This window comes from Erinaceus europaeus, chromosome 13 (assembly GCF_950295315.1).
Source record: "Erinaceus europaeus chromosome 13, mEriEur2.1, whole genome shotgun sequence".
Taxonomy (NCBI): Eukaryota; Metazoa; Chordata; class Mammalia; order Eulipotyphla; family Erinaceidae; genus Erinaceus; species Erinaceus europaeus.
In genome coordinates, this window is record NC_080174.1 from 50822723 (window position 1) to 50845622 (window position 22900).

Consider the following 22900-nt stretch of genomic DNA (forward strand, 5'->3'; position numbering starts at 1 on the left):
TACAGGTCAGCACTGGGGATGGTGAGGGCACACAGCAAGCACTCAGTGAACATCCCATCTGCTACTGTTACTCCCCTGAGTACTGTATAGTTTCCTGAGGGGGGCTGGAGGGAGACACAGACTTCCTGGCTCATTCCTTTGTCCTCGGTGTTCCCTCCCAGCCCCAGTTTCCACTTAATGGGGTCCATTCAAGGCAGGTGTGCACCAGGTAAGTTGCAACTCTAACAGTCCTTTCCAGAAGGCAGAGATTACTTGTCTCTCTTGCAGATGAGGAACCTGAGTCTCAGAGAGACCTCAAGATTGACTACCTCTCCAACAAGAAAAGTCTACTTCTATTGAGCAATCAAATTCCCTTACTCCTGCTGGCATAATGATGATGATGATGATGATGATGATGATGATGATGATGATGATGATGAGGCAGATCATCCACACGAGTGAAAATGGTGCTACCGAAGCCATTTGCTGGACTCTACTGTATCAAGTGCAAGACCCAAACACCTGGTCCTCCAGTTGTCTTCAACATGATTCTGCCTGCCTTTCAACAAAGCTAAACAATCACCTGACCAAGATATGTCTTTTTTTTTTTTAACCATAAACCAAGCTCAGTTGGAGAAGGAAATTCAAAACCATACCCTAGTGACCGAACTTAAAATTAACTGTCTTTCCTTAGCAGGGTGGAGCTTTAGGGATTGCTGTTGTCTTGGTTCTAGAATGTAAAAAGCAATCTCCTGAGTCATGTGGATGTCCAGTGGGTATAACTGATTCTGTGGCATTTCAGGAAGATAGCACCTAGGGGTCAGGTATGTTAGTCATCCCCATTACCTCTGCAAACTAGCTGACTTCCTTGAACCCTGAAACTCTTGATTTAGCATTATTAGTTCCTACAAAACTCTTCAAGGGAAAAATGTTGCTGGAGGGAGTAGATGGGTATTGGTAACTTGGTGATGGGCATGTTTTGGTAGCAAATAATCTGAGGAGAGGTAGAACTGTGTCCCTAAAATGTATACAATCCTGTAAACCAACGTTACTTGAATTAAAAAAAAAATGAATTGAAAAATCATGTGCCAATTTAACAACCATCTATAAGGTACCATTTAAAATTTTTTTTTATTTATTTAAAAATTGAGACATTAACAAAACCACAAGATAAGAGGGGTACAACTCCACACAATTCCCACCAACAGATCTCCGTATCCCATCCCCTCCCCTGATGGCTTTCCTATTCTTTATCCCTCTAGGAATATGGACCCAAGGTCATTGTGGGATGCAGAAGGTGGAAGGTCTGGCTTCTGTAATTGCTTCCCTACTGAACATGGGCATTGACTGGTCAATCCATACTCCCAGCCAAGGCACCATTTTTATACCAGATCTTGAGCTCGGAGCTAGGAATACCAAGAGAATAAGGTCCTGCTCCTGCCTGCAGCAAGCTTATAGATTGATATATGAGGAGATAAATATTAATGAACATTCTGACTACACACCAGCCAGTACTATAAACAAATACTAGGTATGGTCAGTATGCCTATCTGCTGGAGGTATCTGGCTTCTGTAGTTGCTTCTCCACTGGACATGGGCACTGACAGGTCAACCCATACTCCTAGGCTGCTTCTATCTTTCCCTATTGGGGTAGGGCTCTGGAGAGGTGGGGTCCCAGGACTCACTGTTGAAGTCATCTGCCTAGGGAAGTCAGGTTGGCGGCAAGGTTTTTTTTTTTTTCTAATTTATTATTTAATGGACAGAGACAGAGATACCAAGACATAATGGGTATGGAGGAGCGGAGAGGAGGGGGGCACTGCAGCACTACTTCATTGCTCATGAAGCTTTCCCTCTGCATATGGGGCCTGGAGGCTTGAACCCAGGTCCTTGCACATTATAATAGGTGTGCTTAACTTGGTGTGCCACCACCCAGCTCAAAACTTGCACTTATAGTTTAATATTGCTTTTACTCAGAATTACTTATTAGAGGGATGGGAATCATTACAGGTCTTCTCAATGTTCAAAACTTTTTATTTATTTATTTATTTATTTTTGCCTCCAGGGTTATTGCTAGGACTCATGGTGCCTGCACCATGAATCCACTGCTCCTGGAGGCTATTTTTTCCCCTTTTGTTGCTCTTGTTGTTTTATCCTTGTTGTGGTTATTATTATTGTTGTTATTGATGTCGTTGTTGTTAGATGGACAGAGAAATGGAGAGAGGTGGGGTAGACAGAGAGGGGGAGAGAAAGATAGACACTTGCAGACCTGCTTCACCACTTGTGAGGTGACCCCCCCGCAGGTGGGAAGCCGGGGGGGGGGGGGGGGGGGTCACACCGGGATTCTTGAGCTGATCCTTGAAGCTTCGAGCCATATGCCCTTAGCCTGCTGTGCTATGGCCCAACCCTCTGTTCATAACTTCTTAATCCGGAAAAGAGCAGGTAGGATAGAGAGTAACTGAGGCTGTAAGACTGATGAAACCAGGTAAGGAAGGAATTGAAGATGAGCCTTAGGTTTCTGGGCTGGATAGCTGGAAGGCTGCAGGTACCATAGGCTGCATGTCGTTACATCAGGGAATACTGGGGGCTGAAGTGAGAAGCTAATGAGTTTGCTTTGGAAGGAAAAGCATCAAGGTGAAGGTATCCAAGAATCTGTAGGCTATATGGGCTATCTGGACCCACAGTTTCCAGGGGGCTAGAATGGCAATAAGCACATATCAGTAGAAGCATCTTGGTAGGGGAGAATTGTCTGGAAGCTTCAAAGTGTGAAAGTAGAAGGTGTGTACTGTGGATGAGCTCACACGGAGTGGTGAAAGGGAATGAGGAAAAGCCAAGGCTGAAGCACTACAGGAAACCATACTAATGGGAGGGGAGCCAGAGCTACTCCTGGAGACTAGGGAGACACAGTAAAGAGGTAGGAGAAAATTCAGGAAAGCACAGTCTTCCAGAAGTTCAAGAGGAAAAAAAAAAATAATGGAATAACTGTACGTGTTCAAAGACACAGAGCACTAAAGAAAAATAAGCACAGATTGAGTGACAAGCAGATAGGTTACAGGTGATCTTTCCGAAAGAATTCCAGTCCTGGAGACAGAAGCTGAACTGCAGAGTCACCGGTAGCAGAGAAACTGAGTTCAGACCTTTTCCAAGAGAGTTGACTTGTGAACAAAAGACAAGGGATGGTGAGTTCATTGCTTTAGTTAGTGCACGTTAAAGTTTAAACTGCTTATGGATCAAGGGGGGACATAAGAATGGTGATCAATATTTAGGAAAGGCAGTAACACATTTAACATATTGGGGGTGCACCTGGGTGGGGGTAAATGGATGGGGAGCAAGGTGTGGAAGGAAGGGATTGAAGATAGAAAGTATAAGTGGGAAAGCCGGATTGGTAGCACAGCAGTTAAGCCCACGTGGTGCAAAGTGCAAGGACCAGCCAGCATAAGGATCCCGGTTCAAAGGCAGTGAAACAGGTCTGCAGGTGTCTGTCTTCCCCTCCTCTCTCCATTTCTCTCTGTCCTGTCCAGCAACAACGACAACAATAATAACTACGACAATGAAACAATAAGGGCAACAAAAGGGAATAAATAAATAAACATTCAAAAAATAAAAAAAAGAAAAAACACATTAAAAAGTATAAGTGGATAAGGAGGCTCCCCCTCGTAAAATCCTTGTATTCATTTCATTTAGTCATCACTGGACCAAGAAAGGGAGATGGTTCAGTCCTAAGCGTCTTTTAAAGTCAACAGTGTGAAGAGAACAGAAAATGAATGTGCTTCTCCCTCTGATGTGCCAAATCCTGCAATCATCTGTCACCAAGTCCATTTCCAAATCTTTGCTGCTTGCAAGGCCAAACCCTACATCTAAATTCGGGAAAGGCTTAAAATGAAATGCACTGGAAGCCAGAGAGGGCCTGCCAGAGATCAAGTGCCCCTTTTCCTCCAAGCCATTCAGAGCCACTGGTCCCAACTTGTGGAGGCAAAGGATCTCCACAAGGCAGGTTTCCTGCAACATCGAGCAGCGGCTTTTTTTTTTTTCCTTTCCTCATGGGTAAGACATGCCTGAGAGGTATAGGCAAATGCTGTCAGAAAAGCAGTTTCATCACATCAGAGATGATCTAAGCCTCCCCCCTCCCCACAAGCAAAAACAAGGGGCAGATCCGGACAAACCACCCACGGAAAGACCCGACAGTCTCCCCACCACCCAGGTGGCAAGTCTGGGTGACTAGCGGCATTGCTATGAACCGCACAGCCACCCAGTGGGTGTGGATGTGCGCGAGGCCGCAGCTCAGAGGCGCGCGCACCGCGGGCGCCCCTCTCTGGGTGTCTGCAGCTATGGCTCTTCAGAGGACCCGGGAAAGTCCGGTCAAGTGGGGAAGGAAGAGAGAGCTGTGGCTGCCTGCCCGCGCCCTTCCCATGAGAAACCCCGACATTCTGCGGCGACAAGGTCCTGGGGAGGGACGCGAGAACGGGATGTTGAGGCGCACAATGGGCTGAAGAGCCATCCTGCTAAAGGGCGCACTTTCCAAGAAAGGAGCACTAAAATGTCTGGATGGCGAAGGACAAGCCTTCAGAAGCTCAATCGGTGGTATAAATAAATAAGAACGAAAGAAACAAAACAAAAAACCAATCCGTGTACAGGCCACCAGGCCTAGGCAGCAGGTGTTTTGAATTTTCTCCCACAGTGGGTGACAGTCTCCGGGCGAAAAGGAAAATGAGGCTGCAGAATTAGCCAATTGGACCCGTCCCCACCCGAGCACAAGGAACTTTCTAGGCTGTGAGGAGAACTCAACCTCCGAGCCGTGCAGGGAATAAAGTGGAAGGGCAGCAGTGCAGGGTAGTGATCCCCACGGGACTGCATGTTCTCGGGGGCCCGCGTGCTTTCTGGGGTGCGCACGAAGCCGAACAAGCACCCCCCCCAAGAAGTTCCGGGACTTTCCGCACCCACCCGGCGTGCCCCCCTCCCGGGCCGGTCACCAGAGCAGGCCCGCCCGCGCCGCCGCAGCCGCAGCTCCGGCGCTCGGCTGCAGCAGGGCGCGGGAAAGGGCACTTTGGCGCGGAGTGGGAGCCGAGGGGAATGTGGCGGCGCGCAGGCTGGCGGCGACACTCCCTCCCCGCCCCAACCCCCTCCTGGCCTCCACCTCGACACCCTCAGGCCCCCACCTGAGGCCTCCAGAGAAGCGTGCCGGGGACCCCCGCCCCGGCTGGGCGCCCACCTGACTCCCCTGCCGGACCTGAGCGCCCGAGTGGGGGGTGGGGAGCACTTGAGGAGGGGGGATGGCGGCCGCAGTCTCCGGGCGGCTCCGGCGGGGGCGCGGGCTCCGCTCGGGAGAAGACGGGCGGGCGGGGGCGGGGAAGGGCAGACCCCGCAGACGCCGAGAAGGGGAGGGAGCGCGCCGAGCCTCGCCGGCCCTCAGGACTGGCGTGCCAGCCCGAATCGCGAGGTGGGGGAGGGCTCCGGGAAAGTTTACCGGGGGAAAGCCTGGCACCTTGGGGGCTGGGGGGCTGGAGAAACTGAAGCCACGGTCCGGGCGCCCCGCAGCCCGGGGTGGGGATGTCTGTCTCCCAGGCCCCGGTACGGGCGGGAACCGGCCAAGTTGCGGCCGGGCTTGGGGACAACGGTGCGGGCGGAGGTGAGGCCACGCTGGGGTGGGGGCGAGCAGGCAGAGACTGAGGCGAGGCGGAGGGTGAAAGGTTAAGGGGAGGGGGGGGGACGGGGCCGGGTGGGCGCCGGGTGGGCACGGGGCTCAGGTGGGACGCGCGCGGCCGCTGGCTCCCGGCGCGGCTGCACTTACCGGCGGCGGCCGAGGCGCTGAGCAAGCCCCAGCCCAGCAGCAGCAGCAGCGGCGGCGTTGGCGGCGGCGGCGGCGGGCGGCCCCAGCGGCTCCGGGCGCCCGGCACGAGCGCGGAAACCCCGGCTTTGCCGCGAGCCCTCCCGGCGGGGCAGCCGCAACGCCCCTGCTCCCGTCCCCGCGAGCGCGGCATGGCGCGGCCGGCAGCGCCGAGGGAGAGGCTCCGCTCGCCGCCGAGGAGAAAGGAGGTCAGGAGAGCTCTGAGCTTTTTTTTTTTTCTGCTCAGAAAAAATCCCGGTACGCGGGAGCCCTGAGCTTCTGCGGCTGGAATGAACCAAGTGTCCGCCCGGCCGGGGAGAGGCGCGCTGCGCTCTCGGAAATGACTCGCTCCAATCCCGCTTCGCGGGGTTCGCGCCGGGGGTGGGGGTGGGGTGGGGGGAGGGGGCGGGGGGGCGAATTATCCCCGGATTAATCACTCCGGAGCCGCTGCTCCGCCGCTCCTAATGCTGGGGTGGAGGCGCAGCAAAGGAAAATATATTGGAAGGTGGGGGTTTCTCTTCAGTGCCACCTCCACCTCTAGAGAGACCACAAATTACATCTAAAGGGCTGTTTATTCCTGTTTGTTTTACAATTGACCAGTTTCTTTTGAGTTCAGTCCTCTCGTTTCCATTTATAAAAGCACTCATTAATACACCCCCTCATACGCACACGCTCTCGCGCACACACACGGGTGCACACACATACACAGGCGCGCTTGCACAGACACACAGACAGACAGACACACACACCTCTAACACGTTTGATAATTGGAATACTGTCTGGGGATAGGTGGCCCAGAAGAGTGTGATTCTATTAGTCATGGGTTTAAAAACTGGTCTTGGTTGGTGGCTTTGAACTTGCTATCTGGGGCCTGGGGTAATGCATAAAATCCCGTAACCTCCGTAATCCAGTAACCTCCCAGGTGCAGAATGTGTGCGCTAAGACTCGGGTTAAGAATCAAATGGGGGGGTGTGTGGAGAATGTTCATTTGGCTTTGTAGGATCTTGCCCAAACCCTAAAACAAATTCTCTGGATGGTCGGGGGAGTGCTTGTTTATACTGGAGTGGCGGTGGGGGCGGGGGTTGGGATGGGGGTGGGAGGTAAGGTTGATGGGGAGACTGCAAGAGTTACTTGTACAATTTATCCTCAAATTTAAATAACCGGGCCCTGCTGCTGCTTTCCCCTCCCCCTCCCAGCCGTGGCTCCAAACAAGGCGAGTTTCTCCTGAGCGGCTCCCCCACATTTCCCTGGTAGCTGTTGCCTCTAGGCCCCAAGGGCTTCGCGTCTGTCCCCACCCCATTCCCCATTCCTCTTCTGTAGCAGTCTTGGACTCGGTTCCCTTTGACTTCTTCATCAGTCACTATGGCTCCTTCGCTGTCTATGCCAAACTGAGTAAAAGGGAAGGGACGCTGCTGAGAGGTTGCAGGAGAGAGACCAGTGGGTACCCGGAGAGGCATGAGGGGCAGCCCCGACTGGAGCGCCCCGCTGAAAGACACTAGTGGGTGAGTACCCCACCCCCAACAAACACTGAAAATCATTATATGGCAGACACCGCTTTGCTGAGCTGGGCTCCGGGTTGGGAGTTGGGGGTTGGTCAAGCCAGAGCTCTGGAATGTGGGAGCCCAGGGTGGGCAGTGACCTGTAGTTTGAGACTGCTGGGAATGTTTGACAAAGAACTGGAAGAGCTGTGGGATTACCCATCCCTCCGGGAAGCATGGCTGGCAAGGCTGGTGAAGTAGATGTCTGTCCTTGTTGCCCCTGGGAAAACTTGCATCCAGAGCTATGATCTTCCAGCCTCCTTGAAGCCCTCCCTCTCTTCTCCATCCCAAATCATTCTGATTTCCCTACTTGAGCTCATCCCACAGCTGGGGAGCCTTCCCAGTGGCACTGGGAGGGTGAGCCCTGTGAGCTTCCACAGAATCATTGGGCCACATCCCCACCCCCCAATACACTTGCTTTCTCGCCCCTCCCCAAGCTGCCTAGCTGAGTGCCAAGAACAGACCGAGGCAGCCAGAACTGCACAGTGAAAGGCCTGCTTTATGTCCCTGGGGCAGCCAAGAGGGTGCTTTTAGCTTTCCTTTGTCCAGACCCAGTCCCCTGCAAGAGAGCTCAGCCAGCCACTACTGGCCAGGCCTTCCCACTAGCACTGGAGGGGAGGGAGAAACTGGCTGGGCAGTGAATGGGTGGTAGCCTCAAAAGGGGGGCTGGTGGTGAGCAGGTCTTCCTTGGGGTGGGCTTCTGGTTCTTAAGCTTGAGTCTTCCCTTTCTCCTGTCTGTGTGGAGGCCTAGCCATCCAGGCAGCCTCAAAATGCGCAGAAAAGAGTTTGAGCTGCTGTATAATTTGGGAATCCCCCCACCTGAGCCCCCTTCTTATGCCCCAGAGCAAAAGGAAAATTTGTCATTCTTCTCCATGTAGGCTATAGAGGGTAAGAGTACATTTCCCCCCTGTAAACAGCTCAGTTACTTACTTCCTCCACCGTCCCTTCCTCTCTCTGATGTGTTTGGGTCCACATACATTGACTGAGGCCTCCTGAGCTCTGGGCCCTGTGCCAGCCACTGAGGCACAGTGTGTGGTCTGGCTTGGGAGAATAAGAGACAAATTTGGAAATTCACACAAAACCCATAGAAGTCTAGCAGTTGTAGGCACCATGACAGCAGGGATGCTTTTAGAGTTTGTCTTGGGCCTGGAAGATTGGCAGGTAGATTTAAGGAGAGAAGTAGGACTAGACCCCAAAACCTGGGTAGAAACTTAGACAAGGTAGAGATTGGTTTATTCACCAAACACTTATTGAAAATCATTATGACAGACACTATGCTAGATAATGAATATATAGCCAAGTGAATAGTTTCTGCTTTGATGAAGGCAGGCAATAAATAAATCTATGTAAAGTTACTATAATTAAGGAAGCAATGAAGAAAAGATTCATGGTGCTATGAAAAAGGATAGGGGGATATCCTAAATTAGAGGTCTGGAAAGACCTCTTCTATGTAATGACCTTGAATGTGGAATAAAAAATTAAGGAAGATAAACCATACAAATTGGGAGGAGAGCTTTGAAGCAAGGCCCTGAAATGGAAAGGAGAGAAGAAGGAAGGCTGGACTGAATCAAGGTGAGTATCCCCATGAGATGAGGGAGGGCTTTGGGGCAGAAGCCAGTTTATAAAGGGTGGGCTGGGGGGTAATGGGAGTTTGGACTTTATTCTCAGGTACTAGGAATAGGCACCATAGGTGGTGCATTCGTTTGCTGGGACTTCTGTCATAACAGTACCACACGCTGTGTAGCTTGAATTTAAAGTCCAAAATTAAGATGTCAACAGGGTTGGTTCCTTCTCAGTCCTCTTTCCTCAACTTGCACGTGGCCATCTTTCCCCTGTGTCCTCATGCTGCTTCCCCTCTGTATACCTCTGTGTTGAGTGTTTTCTTATAAGGACATCAGTCATACTGAATTAGAACCACCCTAAGAGATCCCTCTCCCCACCCCTCTCTCTCTCTCATCTCTTTTCTGTACTTACTGGGTCTTCACTATTCCTGGCCAACTTTTTTTTTGATGGGGGTGGGGGGGCAACAGCACAGAAGCATCCTTCAAAGTGGTAGGGGCTGGGCTTGAAACTGATTTGTGTGCATGTGACAAAGCAGCACACTTTCCAGGTGAGCAATTTCACCAACTTCTGGTCAACTTTTTGAGATAGAAATAGAAAGATGGAGAGGGAGAAAAAACACAACAGCACTGAATCCCCCCCCCCCCGCACCAGTGCAATGGGAGTCAAGACTAGAACTTGGGTCATGCACTTGACAGAGCAGCTATCCTCCCCAAATGAGCTATCTTGCTGACAACCCAATGACCTCATTTTAACTTTAACTCGTCTTTACCTGGTTTCCCAATGCAGTCACATATGCTGTTTGGGGCTACAGTATGAATGTAGGAGGGCCAGGACACACAGTTCTACCTGTAATGAAGGGTAAGACATTTAGGTGGAGATAAGAAAGCAAGAAAAAGAACGACAGAGACACTTGTTAAGACTGGATATGGTGCAATTGCTTTAACAGGAGACGGTTTGAGAAGGTGGATGGATAGCTCTGAATACCCGAGAGGTAGATTTTCACTTCTAGAAAACAGAAAGCAAGTGGCACAGCCTGGTATTTACACTAACTTCTCTGTGCAGGAGCAGACAGTAAGAAAAGGTGCAGAAAAATAAATGAGGTGATCAGTTGGAACTTTACTACAACAGGCAGCTGAAAGTGATACAAACAGAAGGGAGAGCTCTAGAAACATCTGCAGGGTCAGGAAGGGACAGATGTCTGAAAGATGACAACTCCCTCCTCTAGCCTAGTAGAGCATAGCTGTCACCCAGTCCCCAGGACTGGATCCCTGCCTGACCTTTCCTTCTGTTCTCCCCAGGAGCTATAGGTTACCATGGGTCAAGGTCTCTCCACAACAATCAAATTGCAAATAAATAAATAAATAAAATCCAGTGCTGTGTAGTGAGTCGCCAAGATAAGTCTAATATCTAGATAAGAACAGAGTTCATTTAAGAAAGAAAACAAGGCTTGATGCTCTGAGGAACTCAGCCTGACTCAAGTAATGTCTGTAGACTTGATGCCCTGAAATTTTCATTCTGACCCAAGAAGAAATAAAAAAGCCTTCTTCTAAAGCTAGAGTGAGAGAGAGTGAGAACAGATGGAATGCTCTAGCCATAAGGACAGACATGCAGGCTGAGGTGAAAAGCCAAATTGCAGAGCAGGGCTACAGAGCAGAGGTGAGAACTCAAAGGAAAAACCTGGGGTCTGGGTGAGGATAGGGATCTTTAAATCATGAGCATGATCAGACAGAAGCTAGTACTTCCCAAGGGTGAGGCTGTCACTGTAGAGATGACAGTGATCCCTTTCCCAAGGAAAGATGACAGGAGGTGCTCATGAAGAAAAAGTCCAGAACAAACTAGTGAGTGTGTGGGTCTCTGTATGCAGGTGAGAGAAATTAGAAGGGCCCTCAATCATTTTTCCCCCCTCCATTGCCACAGATCACCGGGCTCACAAATTCTGACATCTCTGGCAGAACATTTTCCATTTGTGAAACAAGGAAAGGGACAGAGTTCATTGTCAGTAGCAAAAGAAGTCATTTTTCCCCTTTGTTTGTCAGAGGTCAAAATCCACAGGACAGTCCTAGGCGATCATCTCTACTTGAAATTCCTCCATTCAGCAACCACTGCCTTGTCTTGACTCAAACTGTTTGCTCTGACTGTAATATCATTCCCTCTCACCCTCTCTTACTATGCAGTGAATGATTCCAAATCATCACTCAGCTCAAGTGTCACCTCCCCAAAATATCCCTCCACACAAACCCTGCTGGGTTAGATGGCCCCTGATAGCTGGACAGCTCCTGGAAGTCAAAACTGTGTACCCCCACTCCTTCCATAATACTGAATGGTGGTTCTCAACCAGGGGTGATCCCCCCTACACACACACACACACATACCACCACTGCCACCAGGGGACATTTGACAATGACAGCAGCATTCTTAGTTGTCTTGACTGGAAGGTGCTACTGGCATCTAGGAGACAGAGGCAACAGATGCAGCTAAACATCCCACAATGGCCAGGAAGACCCCGCCCCCTGAAGAATTGTTTCATCACAAAATGTCAGTAGAGCTGAGTTGTAGCTGAGAAGTGGCTGGCCAGTCCATAATTAAATTTTTGCAGTCCCTACTGCACTTGGGTGAAATCACAAGGTTCTAGCCAAAGAAATGTAAGCAGAAATGGTGTGTCACTTCAAGGCACATCCCACCCTACTCCTCTTTCTGCTGGTGTGGGTACCAAGGAGGTGACAGAGTCACAACATAGAGAAATCCTGGCCCTAAATTACTGCATGGAAGAGAACCACCACCAACCAGAGGTGCCTGCATTGGGCTATGATAGGACAGATGACTTCCAGCAGCAGTAAGCCACTGAACTGTTGGCATGATTCACAACAACTAGCAATATCCTTATTTTTCTTTTTAATGGTCTTTTCTCTAGTGTCCTATCAGTCAGTCACTTATATCTCACTAATTCATTCATTTCTTCATGCCACAAAACCTGAATCCTTATGTCAGGCTCAGTGCTTGGTGCTAAGGAAGTAGGAACAAAGAATAAGAAGCTGTTAGTGATCCCTGCCCTCAGGCGTTGATAGTTTGTTGAGAAGAGAGTTAAACAACAAAGTACATTTAATTACTCTGGGACATAGCCAGGATGTCATGGAAACAAGAAGGGCTTCTTGGCCAGGAAAACAGCATGATGGTTATGCAAACGACTTTTATGTCTAAGACTCTGTGGTCCCAAGTTCAATCCCTGGCACCACCATAAGCCAGAGTTAAGCAGTGCTATGGTGAAAAAGAGGAGGAGGAACAGGAGAGACAGGATTCCTATCTCAGCCTGAGAGGGGCAAGTGAAAAGTGACACCTTCCAAGAAGAAAACAAATGTAGGGAGGTAGACTCAGTGGAAAGACTTTGCAGCATCCACAGTCTGAGGTGCTGGAGGAAGGTGGAAGGGACACTGTGCCTCTGATCTGTGACTCTCCAGACTCCATAATTGTCAACTCTCTCATTGCTCTCCCTAGGGAGCTGGCAGCTCCTTAGGGCAGAAACTTCTGACAGTCTTCTGAGCCCACGATGTCACTACTGTGTCTGGCATTCTTTCCTCATGGATGTCTCACAGGAGGCGCTACCCCAGCCTACTGAGAACTGAACTCCTCCTCCAACCTTCACCACCACCTGCTTCTTTGCATAGTTTCCAGAGTCAGCCATTTCTTGCACTAGAAATCTGGAAGATCATCCTGGACTTCCTTCTCATTCAGTCCTCCTAGTCAGGCAGTCACTGGGTCCTCTGAAGTCTGCCTCCTTAAAATCTCCCAGGTTCTAACCAGAACAGCTGCACCGCAGGTGCCCTAAGTCTGGTTTTGCTTCATTCAACATGTCTTCCTCTTTGCCACAAGCAATCTCTCAAAGATCCTAACCTGATTTTAGAGTTCCTCTCCGCCTTCCCTGCATTACCCCACCCCCACCCCCAGAGTCTTCAGAATGAAATCCAAGCTCCTCTCTAGACATGAGCCTTCCTCTATGAACTTTCATTACCAGCCCTGCCTGCCCTTCTGCCTCCTATTTGGCCAGTCTTTTGCACCCATGCTCCAGTCACTCAGAGGCCCTACCACTACCCAAAAGAAGTCATGGTTTCTCTCTTCCTCCCCTCAAGACTTTGTGTATGCTGCTCCCCGGAGCCCTTGTGTATACTTGTGCATACTGTTCTCTTCCTTCTGTCTACATTCTCCTATTTGTCCTCCAAAAGTCAGTTGAGGTTCAACTCCATCACCAGTATTCAGAGTGCCCAGTGCATGATGAGCTTCGTTTTTAAATGTAATTTTTTTGCCTCCAGGGTTATCGCTGAGGCTCAGTGCCTACGCTACAAATCCATTGCTCTCTCGATAGCCATTTTTTCTCTCTTTTTAAAATATTTTTATTTATTAATGAGAGGGATAGGAGAGAGAGAAAGAACCAAACATCACTCTGGTACATGTGCTGCCGGGGATTGAATTCAGGACCTCATGCTTGAGAGTCCAACGTTTTATCCATTGCGCCACCTCCCGGACCACGCCATGTTTTTCTTTTGTTGTTGTTTTTTGTTTTCTATTTTATTTGTTAGGACAAAGAGACATTGAGAGGAGAGGGAGAGACAGAGAAGGAGAGATGAGGATCTGCAGATCTGCTTCACCACTCATGAAGCTTCCTCCCTGCAGCTGGGGAGTGGGAGCTCGAACCCACAATGAGCATTTGTTATAACTTGTTAGATCTTTGCTGGATGGATAAAAAGAGGAATGGATGGATGAGTGGATGGAGGTATGAAAGGAGTGGATAGGCGCTTGAGTAATGTATGTGGAATGGACCCAAAGGTATCTTTCCTGCACTTCATTAGCTGAGTTCCTTAAAGAAATGCCTCTCTGAGTTATGATTTAATGCTGTGCTCTCTGTCTTCAGAGAACCCTGATGTGAGAAACTGACCAACTTAATGGCATTTCTGTCTTTATGAAAACAGAGTTGAATATATTGCCCACTCTGTCACTCAGTGTCCTTTATACAAGGGCTCATGATAAATTCATGCTTGGGGTTATTTCCAGGAAACATTTTGTCTCTGCAGATGAAGATGTGTATTTTCTGCTGTCAAAAAATAAAAACTCTGCCATCCAACGTGTTTCCATTTTTGCTTTAGCTGACAAATAGGGATACCCAGTTTTATTGCCTTATTACCTCCATGTGCTCTGACCAATTCAGGTGCCTGAAAGTAACAACGTTTTCTGCTTTCTTTAGATGAAGTTGGTTCTTGCTTTATTCTCCAGAGCTATAATGTCCTTTTTTTTTTTTTCAACGGAAAGCTGCCTCAAATCATCTCAGCAATAAGCTAGTTTAAATCTTAAAGAGATGCACAGTTGTGGCCAACATCCTGGCATGGAAGCAATGGAAGAAAGGACAAAGCACCATGCTTCTAGTTAAGAGGGATCCCATATAGAGCCTCTCCAGGAATTCTTGGGGTATCTTATTTTGGCAGGGATTTGGAAGAAAGATCAAAGCAGGAGACATGCCACCTAGACTCTTTGTCACTACCCTATTGAGCCTTCATTGCCAAGTCACAGATTTTTCTTTTACCAGCTAGGATTTTCCTCTTCCCTAATTGTAAATGAAGGCTGCCATTTTTAGATGAATGCCATTATAATAAAAGTAATAGGCAACTTTCATTGAGGGCCCACCATGAGCCAGACATTGTGCTGAGAACTTTATGTACATTCTTGTTTTTTGAGTCTTCTCCCTGAACTGTCTATTGTGTATACCGGTTTGTAGATGCTGAAATGCCAGAGAAGTAATCGAGTGCAAAGCCCCATGTTAACACGTAGCGGAGCAAGAATTCAAATTCAAGTGTGTCAGCTACACAGTCCAAGCTCTTAATCACCTCTCCATCGATGGACTAGGAATGGAAGCAATAATAAGGGATGAAATCCCCCCTGGGAAATGACAGGGATTGCTGGTGGTGTTACCAGAAGAGAGAAGCCACAGGATCACAGCTCTGCTTCCAGAATACTCTGGTGTCTTTTTTGAATGGCCTGGAAATGGCTGCCTGCTCTGGAGCTGGGTTCAGTTTCTAGGGTGAGACCCATAAAAGGCTCATTGCCAAGATACATGGTTATGACCTCCCCTTTCTGCAGTTCTAATAGTTGGTCTCTGGAGAAAGTTGCCAGGGGTCTCCCTATGCCAGGACCCAAATCTGGGCATTCTGGAGTATAAAAGCACCTTGAGCATGGTAAGGGGGTGTGGTGGAACATCTCCCTGGTTTTTAGAAGTTTACAAAAAAGCGCTTGAGACTTGAAAATATTTTTGGTCAGTTCCAAAATACAAAGAAGAGAAAGAACTACAACATCAAAATCCATAAAAATTAAATGTCAAAGGTAACATCTTACCAAGTTCATTAACTGTTGAATTTAGTAGTCACAAAATTTTCATTTCCACTTGATCACAGTTTGCAGGTTGGAGCTTTCCCATTGTGCAAGCTTTCCCAGGTAGGCACCAAGATTGGTGAGAAATCATAGCCAGCTGAAAATTAAATAAATTGCCCAAGGTCAGAATTTTTCAAAAGCAAAATGATCAAAACAATCTTTACATTTTTCTGATAGCCACAGAGCTTTAGTTATGATGGGAGGTGGGAATGTATTTAAAATATACTAGATGAGGGGTAGAGCCTATGGATACATGCTGGCTTAGGGGCTATGATTATCTTTTTATTAATACATTTTAAATTATTTAGTATATTACTCATTTATTGGATAGAGACAGACAAAAACTGAGATGGAAGGAGGAGACAGACAGGGAGAAAGCGAGACACCTGTAGCACTGCTCCCTACTTGTGAAGCTTCTTCTCTGCAGGTGAAGACTGGGGGCCTGAACCTGACTCCATGCACCTGGTGAAGTATGTGCCCTACCTGGTGCACTGCCACCCAGTTCCTGGGCTATGATTATCTTTTAAAAGTGCAGGCTACTTCCACCTTTCTGAATCCTCCAACCATGTCATGTTTATCAGTGATAGAAGCCAGGTAAGTGGCTTTGGCTGAAGAATAGGTAAAAAGAATTGCTTGCTTCTGAGGTTTCCCTGGTTCCAAATAGAAAAGCAAGAAGCCCAGAATCCTAAATAATGATAGCTACTAACTCTCACTGGCTGTGCCGATATAACTACTCTCAACACTGCACAAACACTGACTGTCATAAAACAAATTTATGAAGTTAACATTGTATTATACCTGTTTCACAGATCAGAAAACGGGGTAGGGGGATAAGGAGATTAAATAGCCTGCCCAGGGTAATGGGGATAATAGGGGCAATTCAAGGACTTGTTCAAAGTGAAAAGAATTCATAGAATTGATTTGTGTGTGTGTGTGTGTGACCAATGAATGCTTCACTTCAAATTTAGGGGCCAGGGGTTAGACAGTGGTGCAACTGGCAAAGTGCACAAGTTACCATGTGCAAGGACTTGGGTTTTAAGCCCCCATCCCTACCTGCAGGGGAGAAGCTTCACAAGTAGTGGGGCAGGTTGCAGGTGTCTCCCTCCTTCTCCCTATTTCACTGTATCTCTATCAAAATTAAAATAAATATAAAAAATGGCCACCAGGAGCAGTGGATTCATCTTGCAGACACCAAGTCCCAATGATAATTGATAATCACAGTGGGAAAAAATTCTATAAAAGTTGGGGGCTGGGCCTATCTCACTATTCCATTTTCATTATCTTAAACAGTGTGTGTGTGGGGGGGGGAGAGAGAGAGAGAGGGAGAGGGAGAAGGAGAGGGAGAGGGAGAAGGGGAGGGAGAGGGAGAAGGGGAGGGAGAGGGAGAGGGAGAGGGAGAAAGAGAGAGAGGAATATTGATCACAGGCTGGAATAACCTGTTTTATCTACCTGCCCTATATCCGGCACTGTTGGAATACTCTACCTACTTCCCTAACCTGTGACTATGTATAGGACAGAGAGGTCTTACTTATTTCCTAGTCCTGAGTCATGAACAACTGTAGCCCATAGTAGTTGCTCCAAAGTAAAGCCTAGAAAGGCCTAGCAGATAAATTGATCGAGTTCCTCCCTCAATTTCTCAAGTGTAGCTAAAGCCCTCTTTCTGTATACATGGTAAAAAGCTGTTATCTAGAAGTTCTAGTAGCATACATTTCAATGCAATCAACAAGGCAACTAGCGCATGACATTTTTATGTCTTTTATGTGCCAGGTATTATTCTAGGGACTTTCCATGTGTTAACTTAGTGCTACTGAGCACTTGGAATGTGGCTGATGTAATTAGGGAGTTGACATTTTAGTATAATTTACATTAAAATAAAATTAAAATATTCACATGTGGCAAGTGGCTGCCATACTGAAGGTAGTTTAGTACAATTTCTAGGTATGTAATTTAAGTGTTAACAGAAAATTCTAGAAATCTGAAAGGTGCTGTGTGCTGAAAAATATGCCCCTGCCTTTGTTCCCTATTCCTTTGTGGGGGGCGGGGAGGGGGATGAAAGAGGGAGGGCAGTCCTCTCCAATTTAGTCCATTGTCTGGTCTCTTGCTGAAGGGGACAGAAAACAGAATGAGTGAGTGAGCTGGCTAACTTTCCAGACTCCTGTGGCCTGGACAGTGCAGGATAGTTGGCGTTCTGCTCTAAGCATTGGTGTTAGCCAACCAAATATCAGGCAGCACAAACACTGAGTGATATTTTCAGAACTATTAATATTTCATCAGAAATGATCACTTTTCCTTTAAATATACTATCTTAAAAGGTTTTCTACATTCTTAACTATAATTTTATTCAGTCTAGATCCTTGGAATTTTCCCCAAAGGAACACATCTTCAATTTCATAATGAAAATCAAAGGGGAGTGAAGCCCAGATTTCAAAATTTAGAGTCAACATTTCCAGGAACTCAACCCCTCTGTAAAGAGCATGTTTGCGTATCAGATACCTTCTGTATGTCAGGCAATTTACATACAGCATACCATTAACTCACCCCACACATATTTATCCTGTACTTACTATGCACCTAAAATGTGATTTTCATAGCAATTTATTATCATTTTACAGAGAAGGATTCCTTCTCAAATATTACAGAGATCCTACCTGGATACCCATCTCTGTGCCACTCCTCCCCTCACCCATTGTCATGGTGCTTAGTTCCATTAGAGCCTTTATTTCATCTGTGACTATTGCTTATTTACTTGCCTATAGTTCTCTTTCTCTACTAGAAAACAGACTCTGTGAAAACAGGGACCATAGCTTCCTCAGTGCTCAGCAACTTGACCTGGTACTGAGGAAACCCTCAATCAGTGTTTTGGGGATAAGTGTTAGAGCCAGAAAGTGTTGTCAGCCCCTTATCTATAGATTGCCATCTCAATTGGGATTCTTCCTTCCTGCTTCTTGGTCTTCCTTTTCTGGGAAACACTGGAGGAACAAACATTTGACCAGAAAGTTTGGAACAGAGGGAGTGGGAGAGGAGGAGGAGGAAGGGTTATGTACCTGTTTCCATTTTAATCAAGCTTTGTAGTCTAGATCCCCACTGACAGGTGACCAGTAAGTCGTGGAACATATGGAATACTATTCTGCAATTTTAAAAAAAGGTAAGTTTGAGTCTTTTGGGATATAATGAGTGGAACTGGAGATAACTGTGCTTAGTGAAGTAAAGAAATAAAAGACAACTACCTAGGATGGGGAGATACCATAATGGCTATACAAAAGACTTTCATGCCTGAGACTCTGAGATCCTAGGTTCAGTCCCCAGCACCACAGTAAGCCAGAAGTCAGCAGTGCTCTAGAGATCCTATGTATCTCTATCCTAGGTATCTCTATGTATGTATAGAGAGCCTATGTATCTCTATCCTATGTATCTCTATGTATGTATAGAGAGCCTATGTATCTCTATCCTATGTATCTCTCAGAGATCCTATGTATCTCGATCATTTGGATAACAAATTTTTAGATTAAATATTTTTAAAAGACAACTACTAGTGGTTTCACCCATACATGGAATATAGAGAAACTCATGAACTTGCAATAATAATTAATAAATAATAATAATGACAACCTGTTTCCAAGACCTTGGGAGAACTGTGGTGGGTACTGTGGGGTAGGAAGTTGCAGAAAGGAAGTGGCGGGGTATCCATAGAACTTTGGTGGTAGGTGCAATGTGGAGTCTTAAAATCTTGCAGGCCATTATTAAATTACTAATGAAAAATGTAAACACCAAAAATAACTGCAAACAGCTAACTCAGCTCTGCTCTGCATCTCTGACCTTCATCCCCACTCCAACCCACCCCTTCCAGGGGTTCCCAGATCAGATATAGGATGCCTGTCCATGAGTGCCTGCTCCCTACTTCCTAGTGGGTCTTGGACACACTCCTTTCTTCCTCTCCAACCCTCACTTTACTCTCTCCTTTCCTCTTTGCTCTCTCTCCCTTTCTCCCCTCCCTTCCTTCCTTCCTTCCTTCCTTCCTTCCTTCCTTCCTTCCTTCCTTCCTTCGAGAGTTGGTTTCCCCTTTTGTACTACGAGCATAAATAATAGTGCTAACTTCATAGGACTGACTGACAACGGCTGACAACGCAGGCGCCCAGTACAAAGAAAAGCATTTGGGGTCAACATCAGGCCATCACAGGCGCTGAGGTGTGTGCCGAGTGACCGGTGAGGGCGTGGCGGCCTGCACTTCTGACCCCACCCAACAAGCGCTCCCGCCACCTGCCGGCTCCAGCCGGGCGCACCCCACCCCCATCCACCCGAGGGCTCTGGGAACCGAACCCAGGGCGCCCCGCGCACTGAGCCGTTGCGTTTGAAACCCACAGCCCAGAGCCGGACGGGAAGGGTGTGGGAGTCTCTGGAAAGCAAGCGGGCCCCAACGTGCGGGTCAAGCCGACCCTCCCCCCGGACAGCCTTGCTGAGAGGCTTGCGGACCCTTCGGGGTGGTCCCCGCAGCGCGGCGCAGCTGGCGCAGGGGCGTGGCAGGTGTTTGCTGGCGGCGCTCCGCTGGGCGGCTCCAGAGCAGCAGAGTACCAGCCGCCGACAGCAGGGCGGCGCCAGAGAGCCGGCGGGAGGGGCGCCGCCCGCACAGCACAGAGGACTCAGCGGCTGGGGCCGCGGGCCGTTGGCCATCGGGGTGCGCGGGGTCCCTGGGAAGGCCGAGTGAGACCCTCATGCGGGCCTCCTGCCTCCACCCTGCCCGGCACAGTGCCCGGCGCTGACCCAGTGGTCCTCTGGGGTTGTCCGGGGAGAATGGGCTGAGCCGCTGGCGCCCCTGGGTGTCACCGGCTCGTTTGCAGGTGTGGGGGACCCAGGGCTGCGGGGAGAGCCAGCCCTCTCCTCCTCCTCGTTGTTCCCAGATGTCATTCTGCCCACTCAGGCTCCTGGTTCCTGAGCTCAGGGGGGTTCCACGGTTACTAAGCTACTGGTTTTTGTTGACTTTTAAATATTTTCTTCTCCGGGAGGGGGAGGAGGGCGGCGAAAGTCAGGAAAGAGCAAATTAAAGCCAATCGAAACAAACTCCCCCTCCCCCAAAAGAAAGCTCTCCTAGTCCTCCACCTGTCACTCACAGGCAACTCCACAACTCGCTCAAGCATCAGCCAGACCCAACCCCCACCTGCTTCTGTCCTGTCCTCCTCTCCCTTTCTGGTGAATGAGGGGTGGCGGTGGATGGTCCCCCTGTTTTCGAACCCTGGGTGGACAAAAGAGCTTTCGGGAAGAGAGGAGGAGGATGGCCAGCGGGAATGGGCTCCCTTCATCATCAGCCCTGGTGGCCAAGAGGCCCTCGGCCCTGGGCCCGTTCCCCAGATACATATGGATCCACCAGGACACACCCCAAGACAGTCTAGACAAGACTTGCCATGAAATCTGGAAGAGAGTCCAAGGCCTACCTGAGGCCTTGCAGCCCAGGACGTCCAAGGAGCAGCTCGGAACACCAAGAGACAACAAGCTTAGCTTCCCAGAAGAGTGAGTGACCGCTACTTGCTGTGTACCCAGGGAGGAGGTTGAGATGGGATCTGAACTTTTGGAGGAATGTAATTGCTCTCATTGTTTAGTGTGGTTGAACCCTAAACTCTGCATACTTTCCCTCCACCTCTCTAAGCCCCATTACACTACTCTCTGTCCTGTCTTCATAGAGAGTTGACTGGGGTCCTGAAATTATCAGGTGAAGGACCAGACTAGGACTGTATTTCTACTCTTTACCAGCCCAGTAAGGAGACATGTCTTGTTTTGTCATATCTTCCATCCTCTTTTTTTTCTTTTAATAGATGAACAGAAAGGGGGGGGGAGAGGAAGAGAGAGAGAGAGAGAGAGAGAGAGAGAGAAGACACCAAGAGACCACAGTGCCCAGGCTTCCTTCAATGTTGTGGAGGCCAGGCTCAAACCTGAGTGGCATATGTGGCAAAGCAGCACACTATCCTAGTGAGCTATTTTTCCAGTCCTAGGAGACATTTCTTTTTATTATTGTTGTTGTTGATTTAATAATGATTGACAACACTATAGGATAATAAGGGTACAATTCCACATAATTCCTACCTCCAGAGTTCCATATCCCATCTCCTTCATTGATATTTCCTATTCTTTGTCTCTGGGAGCGTGGACCCAGGATCATTATGGGGTTCAGAAGGTAGAAAGTCTGACTTCTGTAATTGTTTCTCCACTGGACATAGATACTGGCAGGTCCATTCATACTCCCAGCCTCTTTCTATCTTTCTCTAGTGGGGCAGGGCTCTGGAGAGGTGAGGTTCCAGAGTACATCTGCCCAGGGAAATCAGGTTGGCATCATGGTAGCATCTGCAACTTGGTGGCTGAAAAAGCACCAAGATTTAAAGCAGAAAAAATTGTTTAGTGATCAGGAACCTAAAGATAAGAATATAGCAGATGAGATTTGGGGTCTCCATTGTGGAAAAAGCTAGAAAGTATTTTAGGTATATTCCAAGAGACACATGACTTTACTTTAGGTATATTTTACTGACTTTATTTTAGGTATATTCCAAGAGACACATGACTTTACTAATTTTTGCCTGAGCCCAACAGCTAACATGCAGGGGTGCTAAAGATGTTGTCTGGGGAAATGGTGTCAGTATTGAGAAATAGCCAAGGAATCATTTCTTATCCTAGCAGTGTAGGCAGCCTAGATATAGAGCTGAAGACCTTAAAAAAAAAAAAAGTCAAAGATGAAGGTTAGATGTCCATGACTTCCCCTAGAGGCAACTGGAAGAGTTTTCCCTTTCCTACCACACAACCCAACTCTAGGCATTGGCATAGATGAGCCTGGTGGTTTTAAACCACATCTGGAATTTCCCAATACAGGGAGCAGCTGTCCCATTCAGCCTCCACAGAAGCTGCTGCAAGAGCACACATCAAAATATTTACTGGGAAGGCATTGACATATTCAGAGGACATAATAGAAAATTAAAGTGCGGCAAGATGGCTGTAAATAGCCCTTTTCTTGGATGGGAAATCCTGTGTCTGTGAAACACAGAGCTCCATGCTTCACCACTGGAGCAAAGTTGGGCAGATATTGTTAGAGATGGATATTCATAAGAACAGAGGAAAAAGGGAGCTCATTAGGAAAAGCAAGTAAATCTGCTATGACTATTAATGCCACTGTTTAGCACTTGTTCAGTGCCTCCCATCTTCAAAGTGGGCTGCAAATATTAATTAATCCTCCCAGCATCCCTATGAGGCAGGTACTGGTGTCCCCATTTTACAGATGGATTAAGTGTTAATAATTAAGTGCTAATTAAAGATGAAGTGATAATTGAGTGTTGCCTGTTCCAGCACATACTCCAGCTCAGTTCAGAAATGTTCTGGAGTGATAGACTGAGGGGTGGGGTGGGAGGGAATCATTCAGGCAATTATCAGCTGTGTCTGGTTTCAGGAATTTTTGCACAAGAGCTAAGAAGAAAATAGGTAAATTGTAACAGCTGCTTAGATTTATGCTACCTGCTACTCCACTGGGGGCTTCTGTTCTTGCTGCAGGTAAAGATGAAGGCACTGGGGCTGTTACTACCTCCTCTAATGCCCTCTGTGTAGCTGGACATGTCTG

The 22900-nt window shown here is 48.0% G+C and overlaps 2 protein-coding genes and 1 long non-coding RNA gene across 9 annotated transcripts in view; 1 reads left to right on the forward strand and 2 right to left on the reverse strand.

The window, feature by feature from the left end:
- The window catches only part of CSMD2 (CUB and Sushi multiple domains 2), an 814611-nt gene extending 808511 nt beyond the window's left edge, over positions 1 to 6100 (reverse strand). For all 5 annotated transcript variants that reach the window (XM_060205823.1, XM_060205822.1, XM_060205821.1 and 2 more), the window contains exon 1: positions 5765 to 6100. In XM_060205823.1, the coding sequence (XP_060061806.1) occupies positions 5765 to 5954 (190 nt within the window). In that variant the 5' untranslated portion in view covers positions 5955 to 6100. The remainder of the gene's footprint in view (positions 1 to 5764) is intronic.
- An 8682-nt stretch (positions 6101 to 14782) lies between these two features.
- The window catches only part of C13H1orf94 (chromosome 13 C1orf94 homolog), a 50053-nt gene continuing 41935 nt past the window's right edge, over positions 14783 to 22900 (forward strand). Inside the window, exons 1-2 of one of the 3 annotated variants that reach the window (XM_016188219.2) lie at positions 14783 to 14965; positions 15740 to 15906. In XM_016188219.2, coding sequence (XP_016043705.2) covers positions 15785 to 15906 — 122 coding nt within the window. In that variant the 5' untranslated portion in view covers positions 14783 to 14965; positions 15740 to 15784. Of the gene's footprint in view, positions 14966 to 15739; positions 15907 to 20094; positions 20815 to 22900 lie in introns of those variants that run through there. The other 2 variants (XM_060205838.1, XM_007523236.3) reach the window with 2 other exon arrangements.
- Positions 15236 to 20158, reverse strand: LOC132542817 (uncharacterized). Its single transcript, XR_009553784.1, has 3 exons — positions 20071 to 20158; positions 18357 to 18439; positions 15236 to 15409 (listed from the first exon to the last, which is right to left on the reverse strand). It is a non-coding gene; the product is annotated as an uncharacterized LOC132542817 (long non-coding RNA).